General features: G+C 45.1%; 2 protein-coding genes across 2 annotated transcripts in view; one reads left to right on the top strand and one right to left on the bottom strand.

Moving 5' to 3' along the window:
• MRPS9 (mitochondrial ribosomal protein S9) overlaps nucleotides 1-22,094 on the bottom strand; it is a 141,675-nt gene extending 119,581 nt beyond the window's left edge. The window contains exon 1 of the mRNA XM_069757635.1: nucleotides 21,960-22,094. Coding sequence (XP_069613736.1) covers nucleotides 21,960-22,061 — 102 coding nt within the window. The 5' untranslated portion in view covers nucleotides 22,062-22,094. The remainder of the gene's footprint in view (nucleotides 1-21,959) is intronic.
• LOC138670372 (uncharacterized) overlaps nucleotides 1-27,056 on the top strand; it is a 97,417-nt gene continuing 70,361 nt past the window's right edge. The window contains exon 1 of the mRNA XM_069757636.1: nucleotides 1-17. The gene's annotated coding sequence lies outside the window, so the exon portion shown is untranslated. The remainder of the gene's footprint in view (nucleotides 18-27,056) is intronic.

Raw genomic sequence — 27,056 nt, 5'->3', positions numbered from 1 at the left:
TCCGTGGACAAAGACAGGTATTTTTGCAGAGTTTCAAAACCCTTTATTTTAGTAATACCTGAACACAAAACTAAAAGAGCCACCTTGTTAGAATGCAGCATTACTGCTGCACAAGGTGGCTCTTTTAGTTTATAACGGCTGCAGGGGGGTGACAGTGGCCCTTTAATACTTTTGAACATTATTGTGTTATATATGCCTCTATAATGTGTATTATTTTTTTTATGTTATACCTAAATTCTTAAAAACTCATTATGAAAATGGTGCCGGCCACGCCTGCACAGTAGCAGCTATCAGCAATCCGCGGTCAGCGGTGCGACTCTTGCTAGAGAAAAAGAAAAACAAATTATCTCCACTAAGAACTTTATTCTGGCTGTGTCTTTATTTGCAATACAATTATAGGATTATATGGATAGGTGTCGTAGACGCCTCTACATTACCAATCTGTGGGCTTAGGCCTCTTTCACATTTCCGTCGGTACGGGTCAGTCGCTATGCGTCGGGCCGACGTACCGACAGACGTTGTGAAATTTCTTCCCGACGTGGGCAGCGGATGCAGTTTTTCAACGCATCCACTGCCCATTCTGAAGTCTGGGGAGGAGGGGGTGGAGCTTGGCCGCACATGCACGGTCAAAAATGGCGGACATGACGGGCCAAAAAAAAACCGTTACATTGAACTTTTTTTTGTCCGTCGCTTCCGCCAAAACACAACGGATCGCATGACGGACGCGACATGTGGCCATCCGTCGTTCATACAAGTCTATGGGCAAAAAAACGCATCCTGCAAGCACATTTGCAGGATCCGTTTTTTTGCCCAAAATGACGGATTGCGACGGATGGCAAAAAACGGAAATGTGAAAGAGGCCTTAATGAATACTCCCATCAGCTGCTCCTGCTCTCACTGTTATTAGCGACAGCAGTAGTCGCATCAGCTGACACCAGTGACGGGAGGTAAACTTAATACCTTCGATCATAGCGGTGATCTCACACAGTCTTTTGACAGCGTGGGAACCGTGATGATTTTACCGATCAGAAGTAGTGCTTGCCGTGCTACTATTCTGGTACCCGAACCCAAACTTTTCGTAACGGTTCGGCCGAACCTGAACATCCAGGTGTCCTCCCATCTCTAATCTTTGGAAGTCAGAAGCAGTAAAAAGAAGATCAAAAAGATGGAACATACACATAGCAAGTCAATTTTACATTGCTATACATATGTTCTTTTTGTCATTTTTCTAGTATTTTTCAGGCAGAACATTCATAGCATAAATTGACATTTTTCCCTACACAGCGGTGCACCAACCACTAACTTTGCATGAAATACAGTGAGATCCTATTCCAGTGAATTGTACAGTGGCAGTCCCCTGCACAGTGAGGAGTGTTGCTTAGCCCTGAAAACTTTGGCAAGGATGCAGTGCTACAATTGTGATGTTCCTTCCCTCTCAGGATCGCTATCCCTTTAGCTGTAATACATATGACTTCAGCTGTAACAGAAATCTATTAGAGATCATATGTTGCAGTGTGTGCGAGGTAAACATTCTGATACGTGTCGGCACCAGTGACATGAGCTGGTATGACAGCGCAGCTTGCTGCAATGCTGTCACTTCAAGTACATCTGCTCTATACATGGATCTAAGAGATAATGTTGACTAGCTCAGGAAAACCAATTCAGTAAACGTGACAGAAATAAACTTCTGAAGCATACAAGAAGAGACGGTAATTATCAGAGGCGGAAGTGGAGGTGCTTTTTATTTGATTGATGGCAGTGATAAACAGCATGCCTGCGATAACACAGGACTGAGCTGAATACCAATGTACCACTTAGATGTGGTCTTGTCAATGGAAGCAATCCTGGCACCCATCCTAGGTAAAGTCCTCCTAGCAAAACACACGCTCCCCTAAAGTCAGTCATTTACAAGAAAGAAATTACTGACCTTGAGATTTAACACTGAAGGTTCATTTAGCAGGGTAGGTTTGGGAGAAAATGACCACAAGGTCATCCATAAATACGGCAACTTCCTGTAATGCTAGTGGGAGTGGACCCACTGCACCACGTGTCCTGCTTTCCCTGGAGGGGCTTGACCAAGTGTCTACAGAGTCTTCACTAGGGCCTCTGATGGTGAGGATAGGCTGGATTGCTGGTAGACACTTGGCAACACTTCAGGGCAGCCCCCCCTGGACTGGAGGGTCAGAGGGGCAAATATGACTTACAGGAGGGCAAGGCAGAAGTGTGGTCAAACAGTCCGAGGTCGGGGCAGGAAGCATCGGTTCACAATACAATTCAAGAGTCAAGAATGGAGATGTCAAAGTGAGTGGGTAAACAGGTCGGGTCCATAACAAGAGACAGGATACAGAGATATGCATAAACAGGTGCTAGCAGGCTAGGAATTGTGGTTCCTGTAAGGAGTGGTGGGAGCGGCTGGCTAATATATGTCCTGCTGGTACAGGATAGGTCAGGGAACCTAAGCTCTGCAGGACATAGAAAGGTTAAATTCCTGCAGAGACTGGACATGCCCTCTTAAGGATTTGGGATCCATAGATTCGCAGGAAGTTGAAGACGGTAGGTCACCGGATTGAGTTGTCTGATATTTTGCACAGTCCAAGGTACTGGGGAGCAAATATTCCAGGATCATACTGAGGAGGCAAACCTCTTGTCTGCATGAGCCTTCATCCGAGACTCCTTAAAGGAGGGAAGGCTGTGTCTGCTTCCAAATCTGTAGGAAGTCGCCTTAAGAGGCATCAGCTGCTGGAGCCCAGAAGCAGAGGGCACTTGAAGATGCAGGAAGTATACTATAAAGAATGTAGATGCTCCAGAAGACTCCCCAACATTGTTGTGGTAAGAAAACTCTGAGATCACTTTGAAGTGAAATGGACTCCACGATCAGAGACTATGAAGAGGATGACCGTGGAGACTAAATACATGATAGAAGAACTGTGTTACTTCCTTATGACAGGAGGGAAGACTGTCCAAGGGTATGAAACAGGACAGATATATATCTTGGTACCGTGTTAGCCAGTAGATAGAGAAATATTTAGAATTGAGAGTCCTCAGTAGTTGATACCTTTAATGGCTAACTGAGAAGATGGTAACAAATTGCAAGCTTGCAAAAAAAAAAGGAAAAACCATGGAACCATGGTTTTTCCTTTTTTTTCTGTGCTATGTTGTGCATAAATATGTGATTCTTCAGAATTTCTTTTAGTCTTTGCCTGATGAAGAGACCTGTGTAATCTTGAAAGCTTGCAATTTGTTACCATCTTTTCAGTTAGCCATTAAAGGGTATCAACCACTGAGGACTCTCAATTCTAAATATTTCTCAAGGGTATGAAGTGAGTCATCTAAGAGAACTGATCCACCAAAACCCAAATGGTGTTTTAACCCTCAGAAATAGGCAGATCCATGATGAAGTACATAGCAGAGGCTGGAGAAGACCAGCAGGCTTAACACTGGAAGACTTGTTTCAGGGAGCTGAATAAGAGGTTATGAAGTCCCAGATATCCTTGATCAGCGAGCACCACAACAAGCGGCGAGCAAAGGACTCTGTGGACTTGCATATGCCCATATGACATGATCCGGATCCGTACATTCCTAAACCAAGAATCTGCAAAAACCCTAGTCCATGCCCTCTTCATCTCCCGCCTCGACTACTGTAACCTCCTGCTCTGTGGCCTCCCCTCGAACACTCTCGCACCCCTCCAATCTATTCTAAACTCAGCTGCCCGACTAATCCACCTATTCCCCCGCTATTCCCCAGCCTCTCCCCTCTGTCAATCCCTGCACTGGCTTCCCATTACCCAGAGACTCCAGTACAAAACCGTAACCATGACATACAAAGCGATCCACAACCTGTCTCCTCCATACATCTGTGACCTCGTCTCCTGGTACTTTCCTGCACGCAACCTCCGATCCTCACAAGATCTACTTCTCTACTCCTCTCTTATCTCCTCTTCCCACAATCGCATACAAGATTTCTCTCGCACATCACCCCTACTCTGGAACTCTACCACAACATATCAGACTCTCACCTACCATGGAAACCTTCAAAAAGAACCTGAAGACCTACCTCTTCCGGCACGCCTACAACCTGCAGTAACCACCGATTGACAAAACCGCTGCTCAACCAGCTCTGCCCTCACCTACTGCATCCTCACCCATCCCTTGTACATTGTGAGCCCTAGCGGGCAGGATCCTCTGTCCTCCTGTACCAGTTGTGACTTGTATTGTTCAAGATTATTGTACCTGTTTTTAATATGTATACCCCTCCTCACATGTAAAGCGCCATGGAATAAATGGCGCTATAATAAATAATAATAGTAATAATAATATGACCAGCCATCCCGGATTTGTATCCCTCCTCCCAGCAGCGGGTGCGAAGTGGTCTGGAAAAATGGCTTCCATAATCCTGGCTGGGTGAATAATGTGCTGAGGCTCATCCAGGGAATCAGACTAATCAAAAGGACAGAAGTGTAATTCGAAGTTAAAAAGAGTCAAGCGTGCCCACCTAGCTTGATGAGGATTGAACCGCTGGGTGGATTTTTATGTGTATATTATAACCAGAGAGCTCGCACCCTCCAGTAGATGTTACCATTCCTTGAGCCCATCTTGATAGGTAGAAGCTCATGATCCCCAACGGTACAATTTCGCTCAGCCGGCGAAAACAATTTGTCTCCCAGAGACACTGCAGAACTTGATGGATGTGTTTTATGTGGGAAGGTAGAACTGGATAGAATATCCAGAATATCCTCCAAATACACAACCATGGAAACAAAGTGGAGATCTCGGAAGATGCCATCAATGAACTCCTGAAACACGGTGGTTGCATTATACAGCCCAAAAGGCATGACGAGATACTCGTAGTGACCGTCACGGGTAATAAAGGCCATTTTCCATTTGACACAATTACAGACACGAATCAAGTTGTAAGCCCCTCGCAGATTAAATTTAGAGAAGATATTAGCTCCACAGATTCTGTCAAACAGCTCAGAAATAAAAGTCAGGAGATACGGTACTTGTTTTGTTAACGTGATTTAGTTAAGACCCCGATAGTCTATACAGAGGCAGAGGCGTACGGAACCACGTTAGGCATTAGTCATGAAGAAGCCAGCACTGACATAAGAAGAGGAGTTATGGACAAATCCTTTGGCTAAATTCTCTGATGTATTCCGACATGCCCTGAGTGTCAGGTAGAGAAAGGGTATACATCCCCCCTCCATGGGGTGCTGAAGTGCCAGGAAGAAGATCCACGAGACAGTTATAAGCAGGGCTGTGGAGTCAAAGTCGTGGAGTCAGAGTTGGAATAATATGGACTAACTCCTAAAATATATAATAAATGGAGTTCAGCAGTTCAGGATGTACTGTAAATGTCATAATTTGGGAAAGTTATTAAATGTCCTATAAATGTTCTATTCCTGATCGAAGGATCTAGGCTTATAGTTGAGATGAATTTGTGCTACACTTTGTAATGAGGCAGTGCTGAGAAGTCAGAAGTCCGGGAAATTGATGAGTCTGAGTCAGTGGTTTGGCTTACTGACTCCACAGCCCTGGTTATATAAGGTCTGTGAAGTGGCAGGATCTAACTCTTCTCTGAACAGAAGATGCCTGCAAAGGCACGATAATGTATGGGCAGCGAAGCAACGTTCGAATGAACAGGAGGTGAAGTCTTGGGCATGACCTTGGCTAGGCAGTTGGAAGCACAGTATGGTCGCTAATGAAGTACCTGACTGGAGGACGAATCAATAACCAGCAAGTGAAGATGCGACCATGAAAGGACCAGAAGAATAGAATTCACAGATCTAGGAAATCCTCTCAGTATGCAGGACACCAATCCGCAGAGTGATCAATCGAACAGGTTCTGCCAGGAGTTGTCCGTCAATGGAAGCAACAGTCAAGGAATGATTTAGCTACTTTGCAGAGATCTGAATTCGACAGACCAGATCCAGATGTATGAAGTTGCCCACAGAATGGGAATCCAGATGGGTAGCAGAGAAGGACCTCTCCTGCCAGGTCAAGGAAAACTCAGACAATAGCTCTGGAGAGCAATTATTCTGACCTAGGTCATTTCTCCAGCTAAACATAGGTGCTGGAATTTTGCAATCTCACAGGAAACTAGCAAACAAAATGTCTCTTGGCTCCACAGTACATATAAATGTTCTATATGTACCTCCGCTGTCGTTCCTGATCAGAATGATTGACCCGCTCAGCCTGAAACAGCTCAGTGGCTGGTGGTGTGACTTGCGGTAGCAAAGGAAACTGGAAGTTAGGAGCTAGTCTGGGTGGTCGTCTGGCATGAGGAAGTGCTGAAGCTTGTTCCTAACCTAGCTTATGGAAGCAGAGATGTATCCTAGTTGCCAGGTGTATAAAGGTATTCAACGAGGAGGGTAGATCTCCGCCAGCCAACTTATCCTTGATTCGACTGGACAGATCGCCACTTCTTCATTCAAAGCCAGCTCTGCCACCAAGGGACGGCAGTGTAAGGCATACTGGGCAATTGTATCCATGCTCTGCCTTAGAGACAACAGGGATGAAGCAGGAGAGGAGGTACGGCCTGCAACCTTGAAAACCACACAAAGCATTTCAAGGAAACTCCCAACATTGCAGGTCTCTGGTCCTCCACGTTCCCAAAAAAGGTTTCCAAAGGCCAGTGCTCATCTATACAGACTTTCTTGGTCTAGTCCAAAGGAAAGAGGTGAGCGTGAAGTGGATCTAACACTTATTAACCCTAGAACGCATACCCATAGAAATCTACACATTCACGCACCTGGAGCCTTTTAGGCCTATTTACAATTATCATGGAATAACTCAAATAAAAATACTTTTCAAAGTTTATTGCAAAGTAAGGATGTATTCCCACTAGCGCAGGGGTCCGCCAGGACGGGATTCCGTAATGGATCTGACCGCCTGGTGACCCCAGCTAAGGATGGCGGATGCATACCTGCGGCCTCGCAGGCCTGCCAGGTTTCTTGTTTTCTATTTTCTGTAAAATTACTTTAGTTAGAATTTTGAAACTCTAGGTATTCCTCAGGTATATAGTTGTTAGTAATTTTCAGTTGTTCATATATTTTTATGTTATAGGCATTTCGGTATAACAACCTTTTTTTGGGACTACCCCATATTCACGCACCTGGGGCCTTTTAGGCCTGTGTGCAAATAACACGGAATAACTCAAATAAAAATACTTTTCAAAATTTTACAATTGCAAGGTAAGGATGCATTCCAACTAGTGCTGGGGTCCGCCAGGAGGGGATCCGTAAGGAATCTGACCTCCTGGTGACCCCAGCTAAGGCTGGCGGAATCCCGCCATTCCGGCAGCCTTAGCTGGAGTTACCAGGAGGTCAGATCCATTATGGATCCCCTTCTGACGAACCCCAGCGCTACTGGGAACACAGCCTAAGATGTGTATATTTCAAAACATAATTATGTGCATAAAACAACCAAAAAGTAAGTAAACGGGCACGCCCAATATAGGCATTCTATATGCAATTTTGTTATGAAAACATTTTTTGGTTGTAGCAAACTTGGTAGAGGAATATTTATTTGTAACTTTACATATTCGCCCGACAATTCTCGCATATTATTTCGGCTGAATGTTCCTTGCATACATTTTGTCCGCAAGTAGAACAGAAACGCTCCGATTTTCTTTCCTTCTTTGCTGGACAAATATAGCAGCGCTTTCTTTTTTTTTCTCTTTGCTCTGGATGTTCCAGAAAGCGTATTCCACATCGGATCATTGCCTCCGTAATTTGCCTTGATAAGCATATCATGCTGCTTCTCTCCATCATAGTAGGCATCAAAAGTTCATAACAAAGTTCTGTCAAAAACAGACATATCTTTTCTTTCCTGTTGGCATGGAATTCTGGATTAGTTTGACAATAAACAATGTAGCTATTGAGGGCTGACACATCAAGGATACAGGCCAACATTTAGTCTGCCTTTTGCACGAATACTCTGCAATCATTTCGTCCATGAACAGGTGCTAGCAGGCTAGGAACCAACGTTGCAGAAAGGAGTGGTGGAAGGAGCTGACTAATATATATCCTGCTGGCATGGGATAGGCCAGGGAACCGAATCTCTGGAGGATGCAGCAGAGCTAAATTCCTGCAGAGAACGGCCAGGCTCTCCCAAGATGCAGCAAGAGCCAAACCCAGTGAGGCAGTCGATACGAGAAGCCGAACGTTGACAACGGTGAGAGTACGGCAGCGCTGAGGAGGCATGCGAGTTACAGCTGTGACACTTTCTATGTGTGCAAAGAAGTGTAATGTCTTGATCAGCTTCTACAAGGTGCGCACTGTAAGTAATTCTACATAACGGACCCCATTAATCATTCACAATCCTGTGCCACCGCATAACATTTTTTCTGCTTGAAACCCACTTAAAAGGGGTTGCCCACCACTTTTTTCATGACCGTGGCCTCCTCCAGTCTTGTCAGTTACGTGACGCAGTATTCAATCACTGGCTGCAGCAGTGACGCATTGGTCACTGCTGCGACCAGTGATTACTTGCAGCATTCACATGGTAATATGACCTGTACAGAAGATATAAAGACAGGCTTTGTACATACCGTTCTGGTTGTAGAGATATAAAGCGTTTATAAAAAGTCTACACATTTCTCTTAAAATGCAAGGATTTTTCCACCTTTAAAGGGAATCTGTCACCCTTTGGGATGTACGGTATATCACCTATTAATATGGGCATACAGCTAATAGAAATGCTAAACTAGTCATACCAGTATGCCTTATATTAATGGTCGTGTTGTTGAGAAATGTTATATTCTTTTTTTTTTATTATGCTAATGATTTTTTCCAGGCTCCAGAGTGTGCGATACTTGGAAGAAATCCCTGCATGTGCAGATCATCCCTGAATGCAGTGCCTTTAGAAGGGAGGAAGAGAATGGATTTTTGAGGGAGTGCAGGGCGCAGGAGTGGGATTCCATTACTGACGTGCATGGGAGGGGGGGTAGTATTACAATGAAGTTAGGAGGCAAGGATTTATTCCAGGCACCGCATGCCCCAGAGCCTGGAAGAAATCATTAGCATACAGAAAGAATAAGATTTCTCAACAACAAGACCGTTAAATATGAGGCAAACAGGTAGGACTGTTTTAACATCTCTATTACCTGTATGCCCATATTAATAGGTCATATACACTCCCTAACAGAAGTTATGTCGCTTATCCATGTTATGTAAATAAAAGCTTATATTATAACTTGACTTTAAATTCATCCATTGGTTGTATAAAAAAATTATTCTTTTGAAAGCTGAAACCCTCCGAAATGTGGTTTAAGTTAAGAAAATAAATTGGCATCAATGCAGAAATATTGATCAGTTAATGGACACAAAATGGTCAGATTTTGGCAAGAGAAAAGTTGTCGCCCACAGAAAGTAATGTGATATTCAAACAAATAATTACCGTACATACTTGAGTATAAGCCGAGATTTTCAGCCCATTTTTTAGGCTGAAAGTGCCCCTCTCGGCTTATACTCGAGTCATTGTCCCAGGGGGTCTGCGGGGGAGGAGCGGCTGTGACATACTCACCTGCTCCTGGCATGGTCCCTGCATCTCCGATGGTCTCCGGGCGCTGACAGCTTCGTCCAGCGTTGAGCTGTCACATGGTACCGCTCATTACAGTAATGAATATGGACGCAACTCCACTCTCAAAAGGGTGGAGCCGAATATTCATTGCTGTAATGAGCGGTACCGGTGACCGCTCAATGCTGGAAGAAGCTGTCAGCGCCCAGAGAAGACCATCAGGGAAGCTGCCAGGGACCACGCCAGGAGCAGGTGAGTATAATTGAGAGGGTGAGCAGCATTGCGCGATATTCACCTGTCCCCTCGTTCCACCGCCGGGCGCCGCTCCGTCTTCCGCGTCCTCTGCTATGACGCTCAGGTCAGAGGGTGCGATGACGTGTTAAGTGCGTGCCCTTTGCCTAAACGTCAGTGCAGAGGACGCGGAAGACGGAGCGGCGGTGGAACGGGGACAGGTGAATATTGCAAGGACCGGGGTCCTGAGCTACGAGAGGTATGTCTTTTTTTTTTTTTTAATCGCAGCAACAGCATATGGGGCAAATATCTCTATGGAGCATCTTATGGGGCCATAATCAGCATTTGTGCAGCATTATAAGGGGCAAATATCTATATGGAGCATCTTATGGGGCCATAATCAGCATTTGTGCAGCACTGTATGGGGCAAATGTGTCTATGGAGAATCTTGTGGGGCCATTATTAACCTTTGTGCAGCATTATATGGGGCATATTTTAATATGGAGCATCCTATGGGGCCCATCATAAACTTTATGGAGCATTATATGGGGCGTATTTTGTATGGAGCATCTTAAGGGGCCCATCATAAACTTTATGGAGCATTATATGGGGCTCCTGATTCAATATGGATATTCAAGAAACACTTAACCTACTGATATCTCAATTAATTTTACTTTTATTGGTATCTATTTTTATTTTTGAAATTTACCGGTAGCTGCTGCATTTTCCACCCTAGGCTTATACTTGAATCATTACGTTTTCCCAGTTTTTTGTGGCAAAGTTAGGGGTCTCGGCTTATACTCGAGTATATACGGTAACTTAAAATACAAATATATGTTGCATAACATTGGTGAGTGAAGTTGTGGTGCTATTAGAGTCATATTTAATATTTTGTGTGACTTCCATGAGCTTGAAGGACTGCATCCATGCGGTTCAATAATTTATACAATTTATTAATGTAGTCATCAGGAATAGCAAATAATGCAATCTTACATGGCTCCCAGAGTTCATCTAGATTCTTTGGTTTTGTCTTCCAAGCTTCCCCTTTCATCCTACCCCAAACATGCTCGATGATGTTCATGTCTGGTGACTGGGCTGGTCAGTCCTTGAGCACCATGATCTTTGTTTTGCCTGGAGGAACTTTGTTGTAGCGATGGATGTATGAGATGGAGCACCATCCTGCAGAATTTGATCCCTTTTATGATTTGGAATATAAGAGGTAGCTAATTCTTCTTGATATTTTAGGCTATTGATATTGCCTTTCACCTTGCAAATGTTTTGCACACCCCCATACTGAATGTAACCCTAGACCATGATCTTTCCACCACCAAATGTAACTGTTTTCTGGGTGTATTTTGGATTCATATGGGCTCCAGTAGGTCTCCTGCAGTATTTGCGGCGGCTGTGGTGTAATTCTACTGAAGATTCATCAGAGAAATCCACCTTCTACTTTTCCAGCGTCCATCTGTTTAGCAGGCTGTGGGCAAATGCCACATGTTTTTTTATTTGCCTTTTGTTTAGTACCGGCTTCTGGGCACTGATACGACCATGGTGGCCATTTTGAGACAGAATCCTACAAACTGTTCTAGTTGACACAGGGACTTGAGGTGACCAGGCCTGTTGGAGCTCTGCTGCAGTGGAAGAGGGACTTGATTTGTATTTTCTAACCAACAAACGCTCCTCCTGAGCAGTTGTCTTGCGGGGTCTGCCAGACCGGGGCTTGCCAAATATCTCCAGTCTCTTCAAATCTTTTTTTAATTCTTTGTATTTGACGCTGAAACACATTAAAGGTGCCAGCCACCTCTGCAGTGGATCTAGTCTTCAGCCTCTTGATAATCCAGGCTTTGGTCGCAGGGGTAAATTTTTGGCATATTGTCAGAGCTCAAGTTGCAGTTCAAGTGAAGGTCTGGTGTGCTGGGTTTCTTTTTATACACACACACTAATTAACCCCTTACCGGCATCGGACGTACTATACCGTCCGATGCCGGCTCCCCTGCTTTGATGCAGGGCTCCGCGGTGAGCCCGCATCAAAGCCGGGACATGTCAGCTGTTTTGAACAGCTGACATGTGCCCGTAATAGGCGCGGGCAGAATCGCGATCTGCCCGCACCTATTAACTAGTTAAATGCCGCTGTCAAACGCAGACAGCGGCATTTAACTACCGCTTCCGGCCGGGCGGCCGGAAATGACGTCATCGCCGACCCCTGTCACATGATCGGGGGTCGGCGATGCTTGTGAATGGTAACCATAGAGGTCCTAGAGACCTCTATGGTTACTGATGACCGGTAGCTGTGAGCGCCACCCTGTGGTCGGCGCTCACAGCACACCTCCATTTCTGCTACATAGCAGCGATCAGCAGATCGCTGCTATGTAGCAGAGCCGATCGCGTTGTGCCTGCTTCTAGCCTCCCTCCCTCATTTAAAAAAATGTGAAAAAAATATAAAAGTTTAAATCACCCCCCTTTCGCCCCAATCAAAATAAATCAATAAAAAAAGTATCAAATCTACGCATATTTGGTATCGCCGCGCTCAGAATCGCCCGATCTATCAATTAAAAAAAAGTATTAACCTGATCGCTAAACAGCGTAGCGGGAAAAAAATTCGAAACGCCAGAATTACGTTTTTTTGGTCGCCGCGACATTGCATTAAAATGCAATAACGGGCGATCAAAAGAAAGTATCTGCACCGAAATGCTATCATTAAAAACGTCATCTCGGCACGCAAAAAATAAGCCCTCAACCGACCCCAGATCATGAAAAATGGAGACGCTACGAGTATCGCAAAATGGCGCAATTTTTTTTTTTTTTAGCAAAGTTTGGAATTTTTTTTCACCACTTAGATAAAAAATAACCTAGTCATGTTAGGTGTCTATGAACTCGTACCTGGAGAATCATAATGGCAGGTCAGTTTTAGCATTTAGTGAACCTAGCAAAAAAGCCAAACAAAAAACAAGTGTGGGATTGCACTTTTTTTGCAATTTCACCGCACTTGTAATATTTTTCCCGTTTTCTAGTACACGACATGCTAAAACCAATGATGTCGTTCAAAAGTACAAGTCGTCCCGCAAAAAATAAGCCCTCACATGGCCAAATTGACAGAAAAATAAAAAAGTTATGGCTCTGGGAAGGAGGGGAGCGAAAAACGAACACGGAAAAACGAAAAATCCCCTGGTCATGAAGGGGTTAACTGATCATTTACCATTTACTGATCAATATTTCTGCGTTGATGCTAATTTATTTTCTTAACCTAAACCATATTTCGGAGGGTATCAGCTTTCAAAAGAATAATTTCTACAACCAATGGATGAATTTAACGTCAGGTTATAAGCTTTTATTTACATAACATGGATAAGCGACATAACTTCTGTCAGGGAATGTACGTCCCAGGGGGTCACAGATTCCGTTTAAGGTCATCCATGAGCTGTACAAATTCATTGAGAAATAAACAAATCATTTAGAGGGGGAAAATTTTAAAAATAATAATGTGGTTGTGAACACCCTCTTAGAATTGGGGATATAGATGGGTCTAGAATTAGTTAATTACATTTAACCCCTTCATGACCCAGCCTAGTTTGACCTTAATGACCTGGCCATTTTTTGCAATTCTGACCAGTGCCCCTTTACGAGGTAATAACTCAGGACCGCTTCAACGGATCGTAGCGATTCCGAGATTGGTTTTTCATGACATATTGGGCTTCATGTTAGTGGTAAATTTAGGTCGATAATTTTTGCGTTAACTTGTGAAAAAAATGGAAATTTGACAATTTTCAAATTTTGAATTTTTATTCTGTTAAACCAGAGAGTTATGTGACAAAAAATAGTAAATAAATAACATTACCCACATGTCTACTTTACATCAGCACAATCTTGGAAACAAAACTTTTTTTTGCTAGGAAGTTAAGGGTTAAAATTTGACCAGCGATTTCTAATTTTTACAGCAAAATTTACAAAACCAATTTTTTTAGGGAACACCTCACATTTGAAGTCAGTTTGAGGGGTCTATATGGCTGGAAATATGCAAAAGTGACACCATTCTAAAAACTGCACCCCTCAAGGTGCACAAAACCACATTCAAGAAGTGTATTCACCTTTGAGGCCGGCGTCACACTGGCGTTTTAAACGGCCGAGACCAATGTTATGCTATGGGGCAGCTCCCAGCAGCTGACTTTTTGTCGGCCGTTTTACTCGGTCAGAGACAATCGCAGCATGCTGCGATTTTCCTCAGTCCGAGACAACTCTCGGCTGACTCGCACCTATTTAAGCCTATGGGTGCGAGTGAGACAGCGCACACCATTCGGATATCATCCGAGTGATGTGCGTTATAAGCAGACCCCAGAAATGGAGAAGATGGAGAAATTCATTTCTCTGCCTCCTCCGCAGCTGTGCTCCGATCCTCCCTGTGCAAGAGAATCGGAGCACAGACGCTTAACACTCGGCTCCTGCTCTGCTGCGAGCAGGAGCCGAGTGTTAGCATATCGCATCCGATGATCCTGAACCTACTGAACCGCCGCACAACCAGCTCTACCCTCTCCTAGTGTATCATCACCCATCCCCTGCAGACGGAGCCCTCGCGGGCAGGGTCCTCCCTCCTTATGTACCCGTGTGCCTTGTTTTTTGCTCATGTTTAATGTATTTGTCTATATTTGCCCCGTATTTCACATGTAAAGCGCCATGGAATAAATGGCGCTATAAAAATGTATAATAATAATAATAATGATCTCGCATCGGATGCATTACGCCAGTGTGACCCCAGCCTTAGGTGTTTCACAGCAGCAGAAGCAACATGGAAGGAAAAAAAATGAACATTTAACTTTTTAGTCACAAAAATGATCTTTTAACAACAATTTTTTTATTTTACCAAGGGTAAAAGGAGAAACTGGACCCCGAAAATTGTGGTCCAATTTGTGCTGAGTATGCCAATACCCCATATGTTGGGGGGAACCACTGTTTGGGCACACGACAGGGCTCGTAAGGGAAGGAGCGCCATTTGACGTTTTGAATGAAAAATTAGCTCCAATCGTTAGCGGACACTATGTAGCGTTTGGAGAACCCCTGACGTGCCTAAACATTGGAGCTCCCCCACAAGTGACACCATTTTGGAAACTAGACCCCCCCCATGGAACTTATCTAGATGTGTGGTAAACACTTTGAACCTCCAAGTGCTTCACAGAAGTTTATGACGCAGAGCCGTGAAAATAAAAAAATCATTTTTATTTCAATTTTTTATTTTCACAAGGGTAACAGGAGAAATTCAACCCCAAAAATTGTTGTCCAGTTTGTCCAGAGTATGCTGGTACCGCATATGTGGGGGTAAACCACTGTTTGGGCACACGTCGGGGTTCGGAAGGGAGGGAGCACCAGTTGACTTTTTGAACGCAAGATTGGCTGGAATCAATAGTGGCGCCATGTCGCGTTTGGAGACCCCTGATGTGCCTAAACAGTGGAAACCAGGGCTGTGGAGTCGGTAAGCCACAGTTGCAACTCCGACTCCTGGATTTTATCAGGTTCCGACTCCGACTCGTTCATAAATGGCTAATTCGCAACAATAAATTTACTGTTGTAAAACATTAACATCGTGCTTATTCAGTTTCTCATCATATAAGTAATCAGACCACAGAGCAAAAACTATATTTATTAGAATACAATTAGAATATAGCAAATAACTTTTATAAACTTTTCTAAACTCTTGTAAGTAAATATGCAATAAACACTGCTATGCAGTTAAGAAGAAATCTATAAATTTGTCCTCAGAAAAAGTATTGCCTCTGTCAGATCCGCCTTCATGGATGCCCTCAAATCTGATCTAATTATTTTGAGAGCAGAGAACAACCTCTGTACACTAACTTGGGTTGGTGGCAAAGCAGTAACCACTCGGGCAACATCTCCGACAATGTCGGGATACAGAGGAATCGCTTGTGTCACTGTTATTTTTGATGAACGGTCAAATTTCTCAATTTCTTTCTGTCACACAGACAGCTTTCCAGCGACCAACTATGCCAGTAACCAGGGTAAACATCGGGTTACTAAGCGCAGGGCCGCGCTTAGTAACCCGATGTTTACCCTGGTTACCAGCGTAAAAGTAAAAAAAAAACAAACACTACATACTTACCTTCCGCTGTCTGTCCCTCGGCGCTCTGCTTCTCTGCCCTGTGTAAGCACAGCGGCTATGTGCCCACGGCTAAGGCTAAGGCTATGTGCCCACGTTGCGGATTTGTGTGCAGATTTTTCCGCACCGTTTTTGAAAAATCCGCAGGTAAAACGCACGAGTTTTACCGGTGGATTTACCGCGGATTTCAATACAGGAACACGTGTAAAACGCTGCGGAATTTGAGCAAAGAATTGACATGCTGCGGAAAATACCGAGCGGTATTTTCCGCACCATGAGCACAGCGGATTTGGTTTTCCATAGGTTTACATGGTTTTGAAAACGTGATGGAAAACTGCTACGAATCCGCAGCGGCAAATCTGCTGCTGATCCGCAGCCAAATCCGCACCATGTGCCCATAGCCTAATTCTAACCCGAATTCTAACCGTAACCCTAACCCTAGTTCTAACCCTAACCCTAGTGCTAACCCTAGTGCTAACCCTAACCCTAGTGTGCTAACCCTAACCCTAGTTCTAACCCTAACCCTAGTGGAAAAATAAAAATACATATATTTTCTTTATTTTATTATGTTCCCTGCCTATGGGGGTGATAAAGGGGGGGGGGGGGGGAATTTATTTACTATTTTTTATTTTGAACACTGTGATATGATCTATCACAGTGATCAAAATGAATGAATGAATCTGCCGGCCGATACGGCGGGCGCACTGCGCATGCGCCCGCCGTTTGGGAACATGGCGGCGCCCATGCAGAAGACGGATGGACACCGGGAGGGACACCGGAGGTCGGTAAGTATGAGGGGGTGAGATCGGAGCATGGGGGGAGCGGACAGGAGGACGGAGTGGAGCAGAGTACAGGATGGAGGACGGAGGGGAGGAGATTGGTGGCGGGGGCAGATCGTGGTCACCAGCCATGGCCGATGATATTGCAACATCGGCCATGGCTGGATTGTAATATTTCACCAATTTTCATTGGTGAAATATTACGATTACTCTGACACCCTACTGGGCTCAAGAACCACTCCCTCTGTCCCTGCAGGTCGGGTGAAATTTCAGTTAACCCTTTAACCCAATCTGCAGGAATGCGATCCTGCCATGACGCCACATAGGCGTCACAGGTCGGATTGGCACCGACTTTCATGACGCCTACGTGGCGTCACAGGTCGGGATGGGGTTAAACTAGAAAATAGTGGTCAGGTCACAGCTGCCATCATTTACAGGGATTCTGAGACAATATATAGTTTAGCTGTTCTAGTAGGATAATCCGGACATTTTCTTAGTTGCACTCTACAGAAAAGCCATGGTCTGTAGACCGCTTACAACACAGCAAAGGGATCACGTTGTTGAAAGTTAAAAAAAATGTACACAGTGAAGCATGACGAGAGCAGCAGTGGGGCTGTTTTTTGGCAAATACAACTGGGCCTTTAGTCAAGTTGGGAATTATGAACAGTTCCAAGTATCAGTCAATTTTGCAACAAAACCTTCAGGCTTTTGCTAAAAAGCTGAAGATGAAGAGGAATTTCATCTTTCAGTAAGACAACGACCCCAAGCATACCTTCAGATCAACAAAACAATGACTTCACCAGAAAAATAATGTAAGTTTTGGAATGGCACAGAACGAGCCAAGACCTGAATCGAATTGAGAAACTATGGGTTGACCTGAAGGGGGCTGTACACCAGAGATGCCCTCGCAATCTGCCAGATTTGGTACACTACTGTGAGGAAAAATGAGCAAAGATTGCCAATTCTACATGTGCCCTGCCAATAGACTCCTACCCAATAAAACTGAATGCTAACATTAATTCAAATGGTAATTCAACAAAGTATTAGGCAATCCCTAAAAAAAAAATTTCCTGGTATAGGGCAGCGCTGACTATGGTTTTGATAAAATACAGTGGACCTACACCAGCAGATGACATGGCTTCCGAAACCATCATTGATTGTGGATACTTCACACTAGACCTTGGAAATCAATGTCCCAGAGTCTGGAGGAAGAGTGGAGAGGCACACGATCCAAGGTGCTTGAGGTCTAGTGTGACGTTTCCACAATCAGTGATGGTTTGGGGAGCCATATCATCTGCTGGTGTAGGTCCACTGTGTTTTATCAAGACCAAAGTCAGCGCAGCTTTCTAGAAGGAAATTTTAGAGCACTTCATGCTTTCCTCTGCCGACAAGCTTTTTGGAGTTGGAAATGTTATTCTCTAGCAGGACTTGGCACCTGTCCACACTGCCAAAAGTACCAATACCTGGTTTATAAACAACTGTATCACTGTGCTTGATTGGCCAGCTAACTCGCCTGACCTTAACCCCATAGAGAATCTATGGCGTATTGTCAAGAGGAAGATGAGAGACACCAGACCTAACAATGCAGATGAGCTGAAGGCTGTGATCAAAGCAACCTGGGCTTCCATAACGCCTCAGCAGTGCCACAGGCTGATCGCCTCCATGCCATGCAGCATTGATGCAGTAATTGATGCAAAAGGAGCCCCGGCCAAGTACTGAGTGCATTTACTGAACATACATTTCAGTGGGCCAACATTTAGGATTTTAAAATCATTTTTCAAGCAGGTGTTATAAAGTAAAAAATATATATAAATTCGCGAACAACGAGATCAAAGATAATGTGGATGTAAGTTTAACAATAAATAAATTATACAACACTGTAAGTTAAACCGAATTGATGTTAATGTCACCAACAGCCCCTTATTTGTATATAAAAGGACTATAGTAACGCTGTATCTGTCTGTAGCAATGTGCAACAGCTAGAAAGACGACAAAGATACTGAATGCCACGCACTTATTTAAAAATAAAAGCACAAAAGAAGTATTTCTATAAACTTTGTTTAGCTGAAAACTAATCCCCCACTGTGGGAATGCGGCAATAAGAAAAAAAAAATATATTATAAAAAAGAAAAACTGGTGATAACAGTCATGATGCAAGAAGCGGCCCCGGCCGGTGGCAAAGCTTCACTAAAAAGGAGGGTAATGAGGTGTACTGCAATTGGATTAAACCGGGTCAGAAATCCGATGTATGTACGCCACTGGTTACCTCAAGCAGAACGCTGATAGTGGATAGACGGGAAGTGCTCCTTCCACGTTGCTCCTGCTGATGTAGGTGTCCAGCGTCCTGTGTTGTCTGGAGAGTCCCGGCTGCCAGTAGTAGTGGCTGCACGCGGTGATAGCGATCTCCTTAGAGTGTGTGATCACAGAGCAGGACCTGCCGTGACATCACCAGTCACGTGATGCAGTGAAAGAAGTTCCAATAGAGTGAACGTTCAGATAGTAGAAAGGACCAATAGTATCCAACGCGTTTCGGAAAGAGGCGCTTTCCTTCATCAGGGATGGTCCTTAATGCCCTAAAAAACCCTTATATAGGGGAAGGGGTCCAATCTGCTACATGTGTGATCACAGAGCAGGACCTGCCGTGACCTCATCAGTCATGTGATGCAATGAAAGAAGTTCCAATAGAGTGAATGTGCAGATAGCAGAAAGGACCAATAGTATCCTTACATAAAACCAAACAATTCAAAGTCACTGTTTAGTCCTTTTGGAATAAGAGTATCCAATACAAAGATCCATTTGCATTCTGCTCTGGACATCAGAGCGATGTAATTACCATTTCTTCATGGTATTTGTATTTTTTCCAGTCCAGTTATTTCCATTAAGTTAATATCACTATTGTGCTTTTCCACAAAGTGTTTAGACAAAGGGTGTCCAGTGAAATTTCGTTTAACATTACGCATGTGTTCGCTGATTCTTATTTTAAGTGGGCGCTTAGTCCTGCCCACATATAATTTATCGCACGGACACTTTATAGTGTATATGACTCCTTCCGTTGTGCAAGTGATATATTGTTTAATGGCGTGATCTTTTCCGTTCCTGGCTAATGTGCGTCGTTTTTTTAGTTTGTGTCTTTCTACACATTGCGCATTTGCAACATGGAAAAAAGCCCGCAAGAGTTTGATCAAAAAAAATTTTGTACTGGGAATCTGCTGAGATTGCACTAACAGTACAATCAGATTTCCCAAATTCCTGGTCTTTTTTATAAATAAAACGTGGGTGAGTAGGGATATGACTGCCTAAAATTTTGTTGTCTTTCAAGATACCCCAATGTTTTTTTTTACTATATTCCTAAGAAGGAAAGAATTTGAATTGTACTGTTTAATAATGGGGACAAACCCCATTTGGCCAATACTGACCTTCTGGGGTTTTTTTTTTGTTTTGTTTTGTTTTTTTTAATAGGTCTGAACGAGGAAGAGTGGAAACTACATTTTTTGAGGCTTCTAATGTCCTGTGACTTTGGGGTTTTCATTGGCTGTAAGCCATAATCATCAACATAAAATAAACACTTGAAATAGATCACTCTTTTTGTAATGACTCTATATAATATATGAGATGCACTGTTTGTATTGAAGAACTGAAATAAATTAACTTTTTGATGATATTCTACTTTTGTGAGAAGCACCTGTATATGCAGGAGGACTGGAAGGTGGTTCTCAGCAAGGACATCCGAAAGCAAATGGGACACCAAGTAGGGTAACTTAAGAGTTGTGACCAAAAGTTTTAGGCTATGTGCACACGTCGGGAATTGCCGCGGCAATTCAGGAACTCCCTGCCGTGGGAAATACGCATGCGGAATTGCCATGCGTTTTCCCGCTAAACACTAGTGTTTTGCAAGCGATCTGTAGCATCGCTTGGAAAACTGATTGACAGGTTGGTCACACTTGCCAGTGCTTGACAAGCGTGACCAACTTTTTACTATTGATGCTGCCTACGCAGCATCAATAGTAAAAAGATAGAACGTTAAAAATAATTTAAAAAATGGTTATTCTCACCTTCCGACGGCCCCCGATCTCCTCAGCGGTGCACGCAACGGCTTCAGTTCCCATGGTTGCGCGAAGGACCTTTGTGACGTCACGGTCATGTGACCGCGACGTCATCCCAGGTCCTTCGCGCAAAGTATCCCTGGGAACGGAAGCTGTTGCGTGCACCGCTGAGGAGATCGGGGGCCGTCGGAAGGTGAGTATATCACTATTTTATATTTTATTTTTTTTAGAAGGGATATGGTGCCCAGTCCGTGGATGAGAGTCTCCTCTCCTCCACCCTGGGTAGTGGTACCATCCGAACTTGATCCGCTTACTTCCTGCATGGTGGGCATAGCATTTGTGTCAGTCTCAAAACTTTTGGCCATGACTGTACAAGAGAAATATATAGTCACTTTACAGTGGCAGGTTGCTTTAAAAGGGGCGGTCCAAAGGCAAAGTAACCTATTTGATGCCATAATTTAAACTATTTTCTAATATGCTGGCACTACTAATTTCCTCTCCTTCCCTCACAACAAACTGCTTGTCTTTTTTCCTCCTGCTTCCTTTTTGATGATGCTTCGTTTGAGTTTCCCAGTGCATGCTGGGATACTCAATGCATCATCAGGAGGACACGCTAAACAGCCAACGCCGCACGCTAGACAGCTGACGCAGCACTCCAGACAGCCGACGCCGCACGCTAGACGGCTGATGCCAGACAGCCGACGCAGCACGCTAGACAGCTGACGGCAGACAGCCGACGCAGCACGCTAGACAGCTGACGGCAGACAGCCGACGCAGCACGCTAGACAGCTGACGGCAGACAGCCGACGCAGCACGCTAGACAGCTGACGGCAGACAGCCGACGCAGCATGCTAGACAGCTGACGGCAGACAGCCGACGCCAGACAGCCGACACCAGACAGCCAACGCAGAACGCTAGACAGCACGCTAGACAGCCAACGCAGCACGCTAGACAGCCGACGGCAGACAGCCAACGCAACACGCTAGACAGCCGACGGCAGACAGCCGACGGCAGACAGCCAACGCAACACGCTAGACAGCTGACGCAGCACGCCAGACAGCCGACGCAGCACGCTAGACAGCTGACGCAGCACGCCAGACAGCCGACGCAGCACGCTAGACAGCTGACGGCAGACAGCCGACTCCGAACACTAGACAGCCGACACTGCCCTGTAGTGAACATTACACACACACATACAGGTCAGGTGAATGACACATGAAGGGGCTTCACTACATTACATAGATGCTCGTCCATATAATCTGGCTCTGGTTTCCCGGCATCACCCACCTCACTGCCAGCTGCAGACACGGCTGCCGACTTCCAGGAACTCGTAGCTGCCGCCACACGGAGCGCCGCTGACTGACCCGCTCTCAGGCACACGGCGGCCATGCTGGAGGATGGAAGCTGGAGGAGCTCACATGACCTGACAGGAAGAGGAGAGAGAGGAGACGGAAGGGGGAGGTGAGGAGTACTCCGGCTGCCAAGCGACAGCGTGATGGGAGGAGTAGTGGAGAAATTGGTGCTGTATGTAAGCGACAGAGGGGGGACATAAATGTGCAGTCTGTGATGGACAAGGGAGAGGCGTACTGACAGAGGACAGAGGAGTAGTCTGTGATGGACAAGAGGGAGGCATAGGGGCGCAGTCTGATAGACAAGCGGGGACACAAGAGCCTTCTGTGATGGACACGGGGGATAGAAGAGCACCCTGTGATAAAGGGGGTACAGGAGCCGTCTGTGATGGGGGGGAGGAGCAGTCTATGGGGCACAGAGGAGCAGTCTGTGGTGGACATACAGTCATAGATTGTCAGAGTTGGAAGGTACCTTAAATGCAGGATTCACTAAACCATCTCAGACAGATGTCTGTCCAGCCTCTGTTTGAAGACTTCCATTGAAGGAGAACTCGCCACCTCTTAGAACTCACCACCTCTGGTGGCAGCCTGTTCCACTCATTGATCACCCTCACTGTCAAAACGTTTTTTCTAATATCTAATCTGTGTCTTCTCCCTTTCTATTTCATTCCATTGCTTCTCGTGTTTCCAAGTGCAAATGAGAATACAGATGATCCCTCTACACTGTGACATCCCTTCAGATATTTGCAGACCGCTATTAAGTCTCCTATTAGCCTTCTTTTTTGCAAACTAAACTATCCCAGATCTTTCAATTGTTCCTCGTAGGACATACTTTGCAGTCCGCTCGCCATCTTGGTAACTCTTCTCTAAACTTTCTCCAGTTTTTCGATGTCTTTTTTTAAAGTGTGTCCAGAACTGGATACGGTATTACACATGACGTCTGACTAAGGAGGAGTATAGGGGGATAATTACTTCACGTGATCTAGACTCTATGCTTCCCTTAGGCTATGTGCACACGTTCTTACATTATGCATCCTATCATTTAGAATGCATTCTGCATGTTTTGTGCACATTGATGCGTTTTTTTCCGTGAAAAAAACGCATCGCAAGTAAAAAAAAGCAGCATGTTCATTAATTTTGCGCATTTTCCGTGTTTTCCCACTATTCTATGCATTTGGGAAAAAACGCACAAAAACGCGGTAAAATCGCGGTAAAAACGCATGCGGATTTCTAGCAGAAATGTCCGGTTTTTGTCAGGAAAATTTCTGCAAGAAATCCTGACGTGTGCACATACCCTTAACCTCCGGTAGTTAATGGTGCTTAAAAAGTGTATAGCCCCCCAGAGATGGATTTTCCCTGGAGTCTCGGGTAGCCGAGACCCCAGAGAAAATGATTCGGGTCAGTTTTTACCGACCCCTGGGCTGCGATCGCTTTTATTAACCATATAACGGCGACTGCAAAAAAAGAAAGCGCGATTTGCCATTTAATTTCTCTGTCCTCCGATGTGATTTTTTGAAATCCTGTATCTACTCTGCGTGCAGGGCCGCATCTGGCGGCCCTGCATAACTGGACATGCAGTGCGTCTTTCCAGACCGCAGCATGTCTTTATCTTGCGGAGACGCTCCGTCTCCACAAGATAAATAACACAGTCTATGAATATGATGTGGTGATTCCGCATGTGTTCAATGAATACATCCAGAATCACCGCACGTACAACAGGGGAGGCACTTTGGGCGGAGCGGGGTATCCGCTGCGTCCAAAGCGCAGAGGTTGCGCCTCGTGGAAACATACCCTTAGGGTTGGGGCTAAAGTTAGGCTTCTTTCACACTTGCGTCGTCTGGCGGCCGTCACAATGAATCGGCGCGATGTACCAGCTGACGTGAAAATTCGGCACAACGTGGACAGCGGATGAAGTTTTTCAACGCATCTGCTGCCCATTTTAAAGTCCCGGGGAGGAGGGAGCGGAGCTCCAGCCGCACATGCGCGGTAGAAAATGCAGGACCCGATGTACGAAAAAATGTTCCCTTGAACATTTTTTCGTGACGACAGTCTGCCAAAACACGACGCATCCAGTGCACGACACAATCCGTCGGCAATACAAGTCTATGGGAAAAAAGCGCATCCTACGGGCACATTTGCAGGATGCGTTTTTTTTCCCAAAACGACGCATTGCGACGGAGGTCAAACGACGCAAGTGTGAAAGTAGCCTTAGGGTTAGAGTTGGGGTTAGGGTTGGGATTAGTGGGATTAGAGTTAGGTTTATGTTGGGATTAGGGTTGGGGTTAGGGCCAGGGCCGTATTTAGAGTTTCTGCTGCCCTAGGCACTTTTAGTGCTGCCTCCCCCATTGGTGAGTATGACAGTATCGGTACGACTTTTGGAAAAATCACTGATGTGAAAGTCGCATTTTGCAGCAGATCCGGCAGTTTTTCCACATCTGCCGCATAACGGATCACTTATGGCAACACTGCGTTCGGCCACATTCATTCCCTATGGGACTTGCGGACATGTGCGACACTTGCGGTTTTGCCACGATCCAGCAAATGCGGTACTTGCAGCAACGGAAAAAAAAAACACTGCTAGCAGTGTTTGTCTCACTGCAAGTGCAAAACCGCAAGTGCCGCACATGTCCACAAGTAGCCATCACTATCTGTCCCTGCATCTTGCTAGCTCATCCCTAACCATCCCTCTCTAAATCAACTTAGAACTTAGCACTCAACTTGGGATGCTTGAACAGAAGAATTTTATTTTGCAGTATACTCAAAACATTTTGGTTCAACATGAAGCTTCTTCAGTTACGTATACGGAATACATATGATGAACGTGCCCGGAAGTCAGCGGGCCAGAATAAATCTATGAAGGGGAGATGCAGCTGTGATATGCGGAGAGAGGTACTTTAAGACAGGGGTCCCCAACTCCAGTCCTCAAGGCCCACCAACATGTCATGTTTTCAGGATTTCCTTAGTCTTGCCCAGGTAATAATTGCATCACCTGTGCAATGCAAAGGAAATCCTGAAAACATGACCTGTTGGTGGGCCTTGAGGACTGGAGTTGGGGACCTCTGCTTTAAGAGAATAGGGTAAAGGCACGTATACCACCGCCAGACGCGGAGTCCACCGCTTGTCTCATAACCTTCCCTCTCTGACCTAAAACTACACTATAAAGCTTTAGAAAAACAATTTATTAACTGACATATTCCTCTGATAATGAGGGCTCCAGGCTATGGCGTAGACAGGGACGGGCAGTCTCCGGGTCTCCATTCTCTCTCTGTGCACACCCTCAGTCCCTGCCTCACTGCCTGTGTTGCACTGTGCACAGACATCCCTCCACTGGACCCGATAATCGCCGCTCGCAGTAGCATACCGGCAGATGTGTATCTAGGTTTTCTGGCACCTGGGTTAAGAATTCATTTTGCCCCGCCCCCCCCCTTCCCAAGGTCATATGCGATTTCCAGTTAGTCATGTACCGACGAGCTCCTCTCCCTAATGCTCTCAATGTTCAGTGAAAAACAGAGAAGCAGAAGAGAAGCTAGTTGTTACAGGACCACAAGTATGAAAATCACATGAGTGAAGTGTCCATGTGACGACGACTGGAACCTGCAGAGCTGAATCCTGACATTGCAGCCTTCTGAATTTTCACAACTAATGCACTGCACACTTTTAGGGTATGTGCCAACGCTGCGGATTTTCCTGCGGATTTTTCCGCAGCGGATTTGGAAAATCCGCAGTGCAAAACCACTGCGGTTTTCACTGCGGATTTTCTTGCGGTTTCTTCTGCGGATTCTTCTTCGGGTTTTCACCAGTACTTTCCTATTGGTGCTGGTTGCAAACCGCTGCGGAATCCGCACAAACAATTGACATGCTGCGGAAAATAATCCACAGCGTTTCCGCGCGGCATTTTCCGCAGCATGTGCACAGCGTTTTTTTTTACCTTAGGTTTACATGGTACTGTAAACTTTGGGAAAACTGCTGCGGATCCGCAGCGGTCAAATCCGCTGCGGAGCCGCAGCAAAAACCGCAGCGTGTGCACACAGCCTTAGGATTCTCCCTTACCGGTGGACAGTCATGTCAGGACAAGCATGTGATTTGTGTACTTCTGACCACGTTCCAGCTAGACGGGCCCGGCCTCGCTCAGTTCATTTTCATTGAGTGAGGCCACACGTCTAGTCAGCACGTGACCGCATGTATGTAAATCGCCAGCACGAGAGAATCCTGACAGTGTGCAGTGCGCACTGTGAGAATTCAGAAGTCTGCAGTCACAAAGAATGACTGCAGACTCATTACAAACCTGTAAAGGGAGATTTTGGCGTGCACTCAGTCTGCTAGAGGCAAGGTGCTGGTGTAATGGACCAATGGGTCCTAAATAATAGTAAATATTTGTAATTCACCGCACACTCTGATTAAATTCTGTACAATGAATTCATGCAGATAAAAGTGTGGATTTATTTATACATTTGGGAGCATAACAGAATAAAGCAGCTCATGCGATCTGACACAACGTTTCGGCTTCGCCGGAGCCTTTTTCACGTGATCGCTTATTCCAGTGTCAGAGGAACATACGGAGGAGGGAAAGAGATCCCAATGGTGACACTTACACTAATGAAGATGCAATGGCCTATGTGTGGCTGCTGGCCAAATGAGGGTACTCTGTCTGAGTCGCTGTGCTGAGCGGCGCTCCCGCGCCCTGCTTGTGCTGGCGTGTTATGCTCCCAAATGTATCATTACAAACCTGGACATTCCCTTTAATGCTCCTAACATAAATAAAAACATAAGAATTACCATATATACTCAAGTATAAGCCGACCCGAGTATAAGCCGAGACCCCTTAATTTTGCCACAAAAAACTGGGAAAACTTATTGACTCGAGTATAAGCCTAGGGTGGGAAATGCAGCAGCTACTGGTAAATTTCAAAAATAAAAATAGATACCAATGAAAGAAAAATTAATTGAGACGTCAGTTGGTCAAATGTTTTGAATATCCATATTGAATCAGGAGCCCCATAAGATGCTCCATACAAAATACGCCCCATATAATGCT

This window comes from Ranitomeya imitator, chromosome 3 (assembly GCF_032444005.1).
Source record: "Ranitomeya imitator isolate aRanImi1 chromosome 3, aRanImi1.pri, whole genome shotgun sequence".
Taxonomy (NCBI): Eukaryota; Metazoa; Chordata; class Amphibia; order Anura; family Dendrobatidae; genus Ranitomeya; species Ranitomeya imitator.
This window is presented reverse-complemented; position numbering and strand designations above follow the sequence as displayed.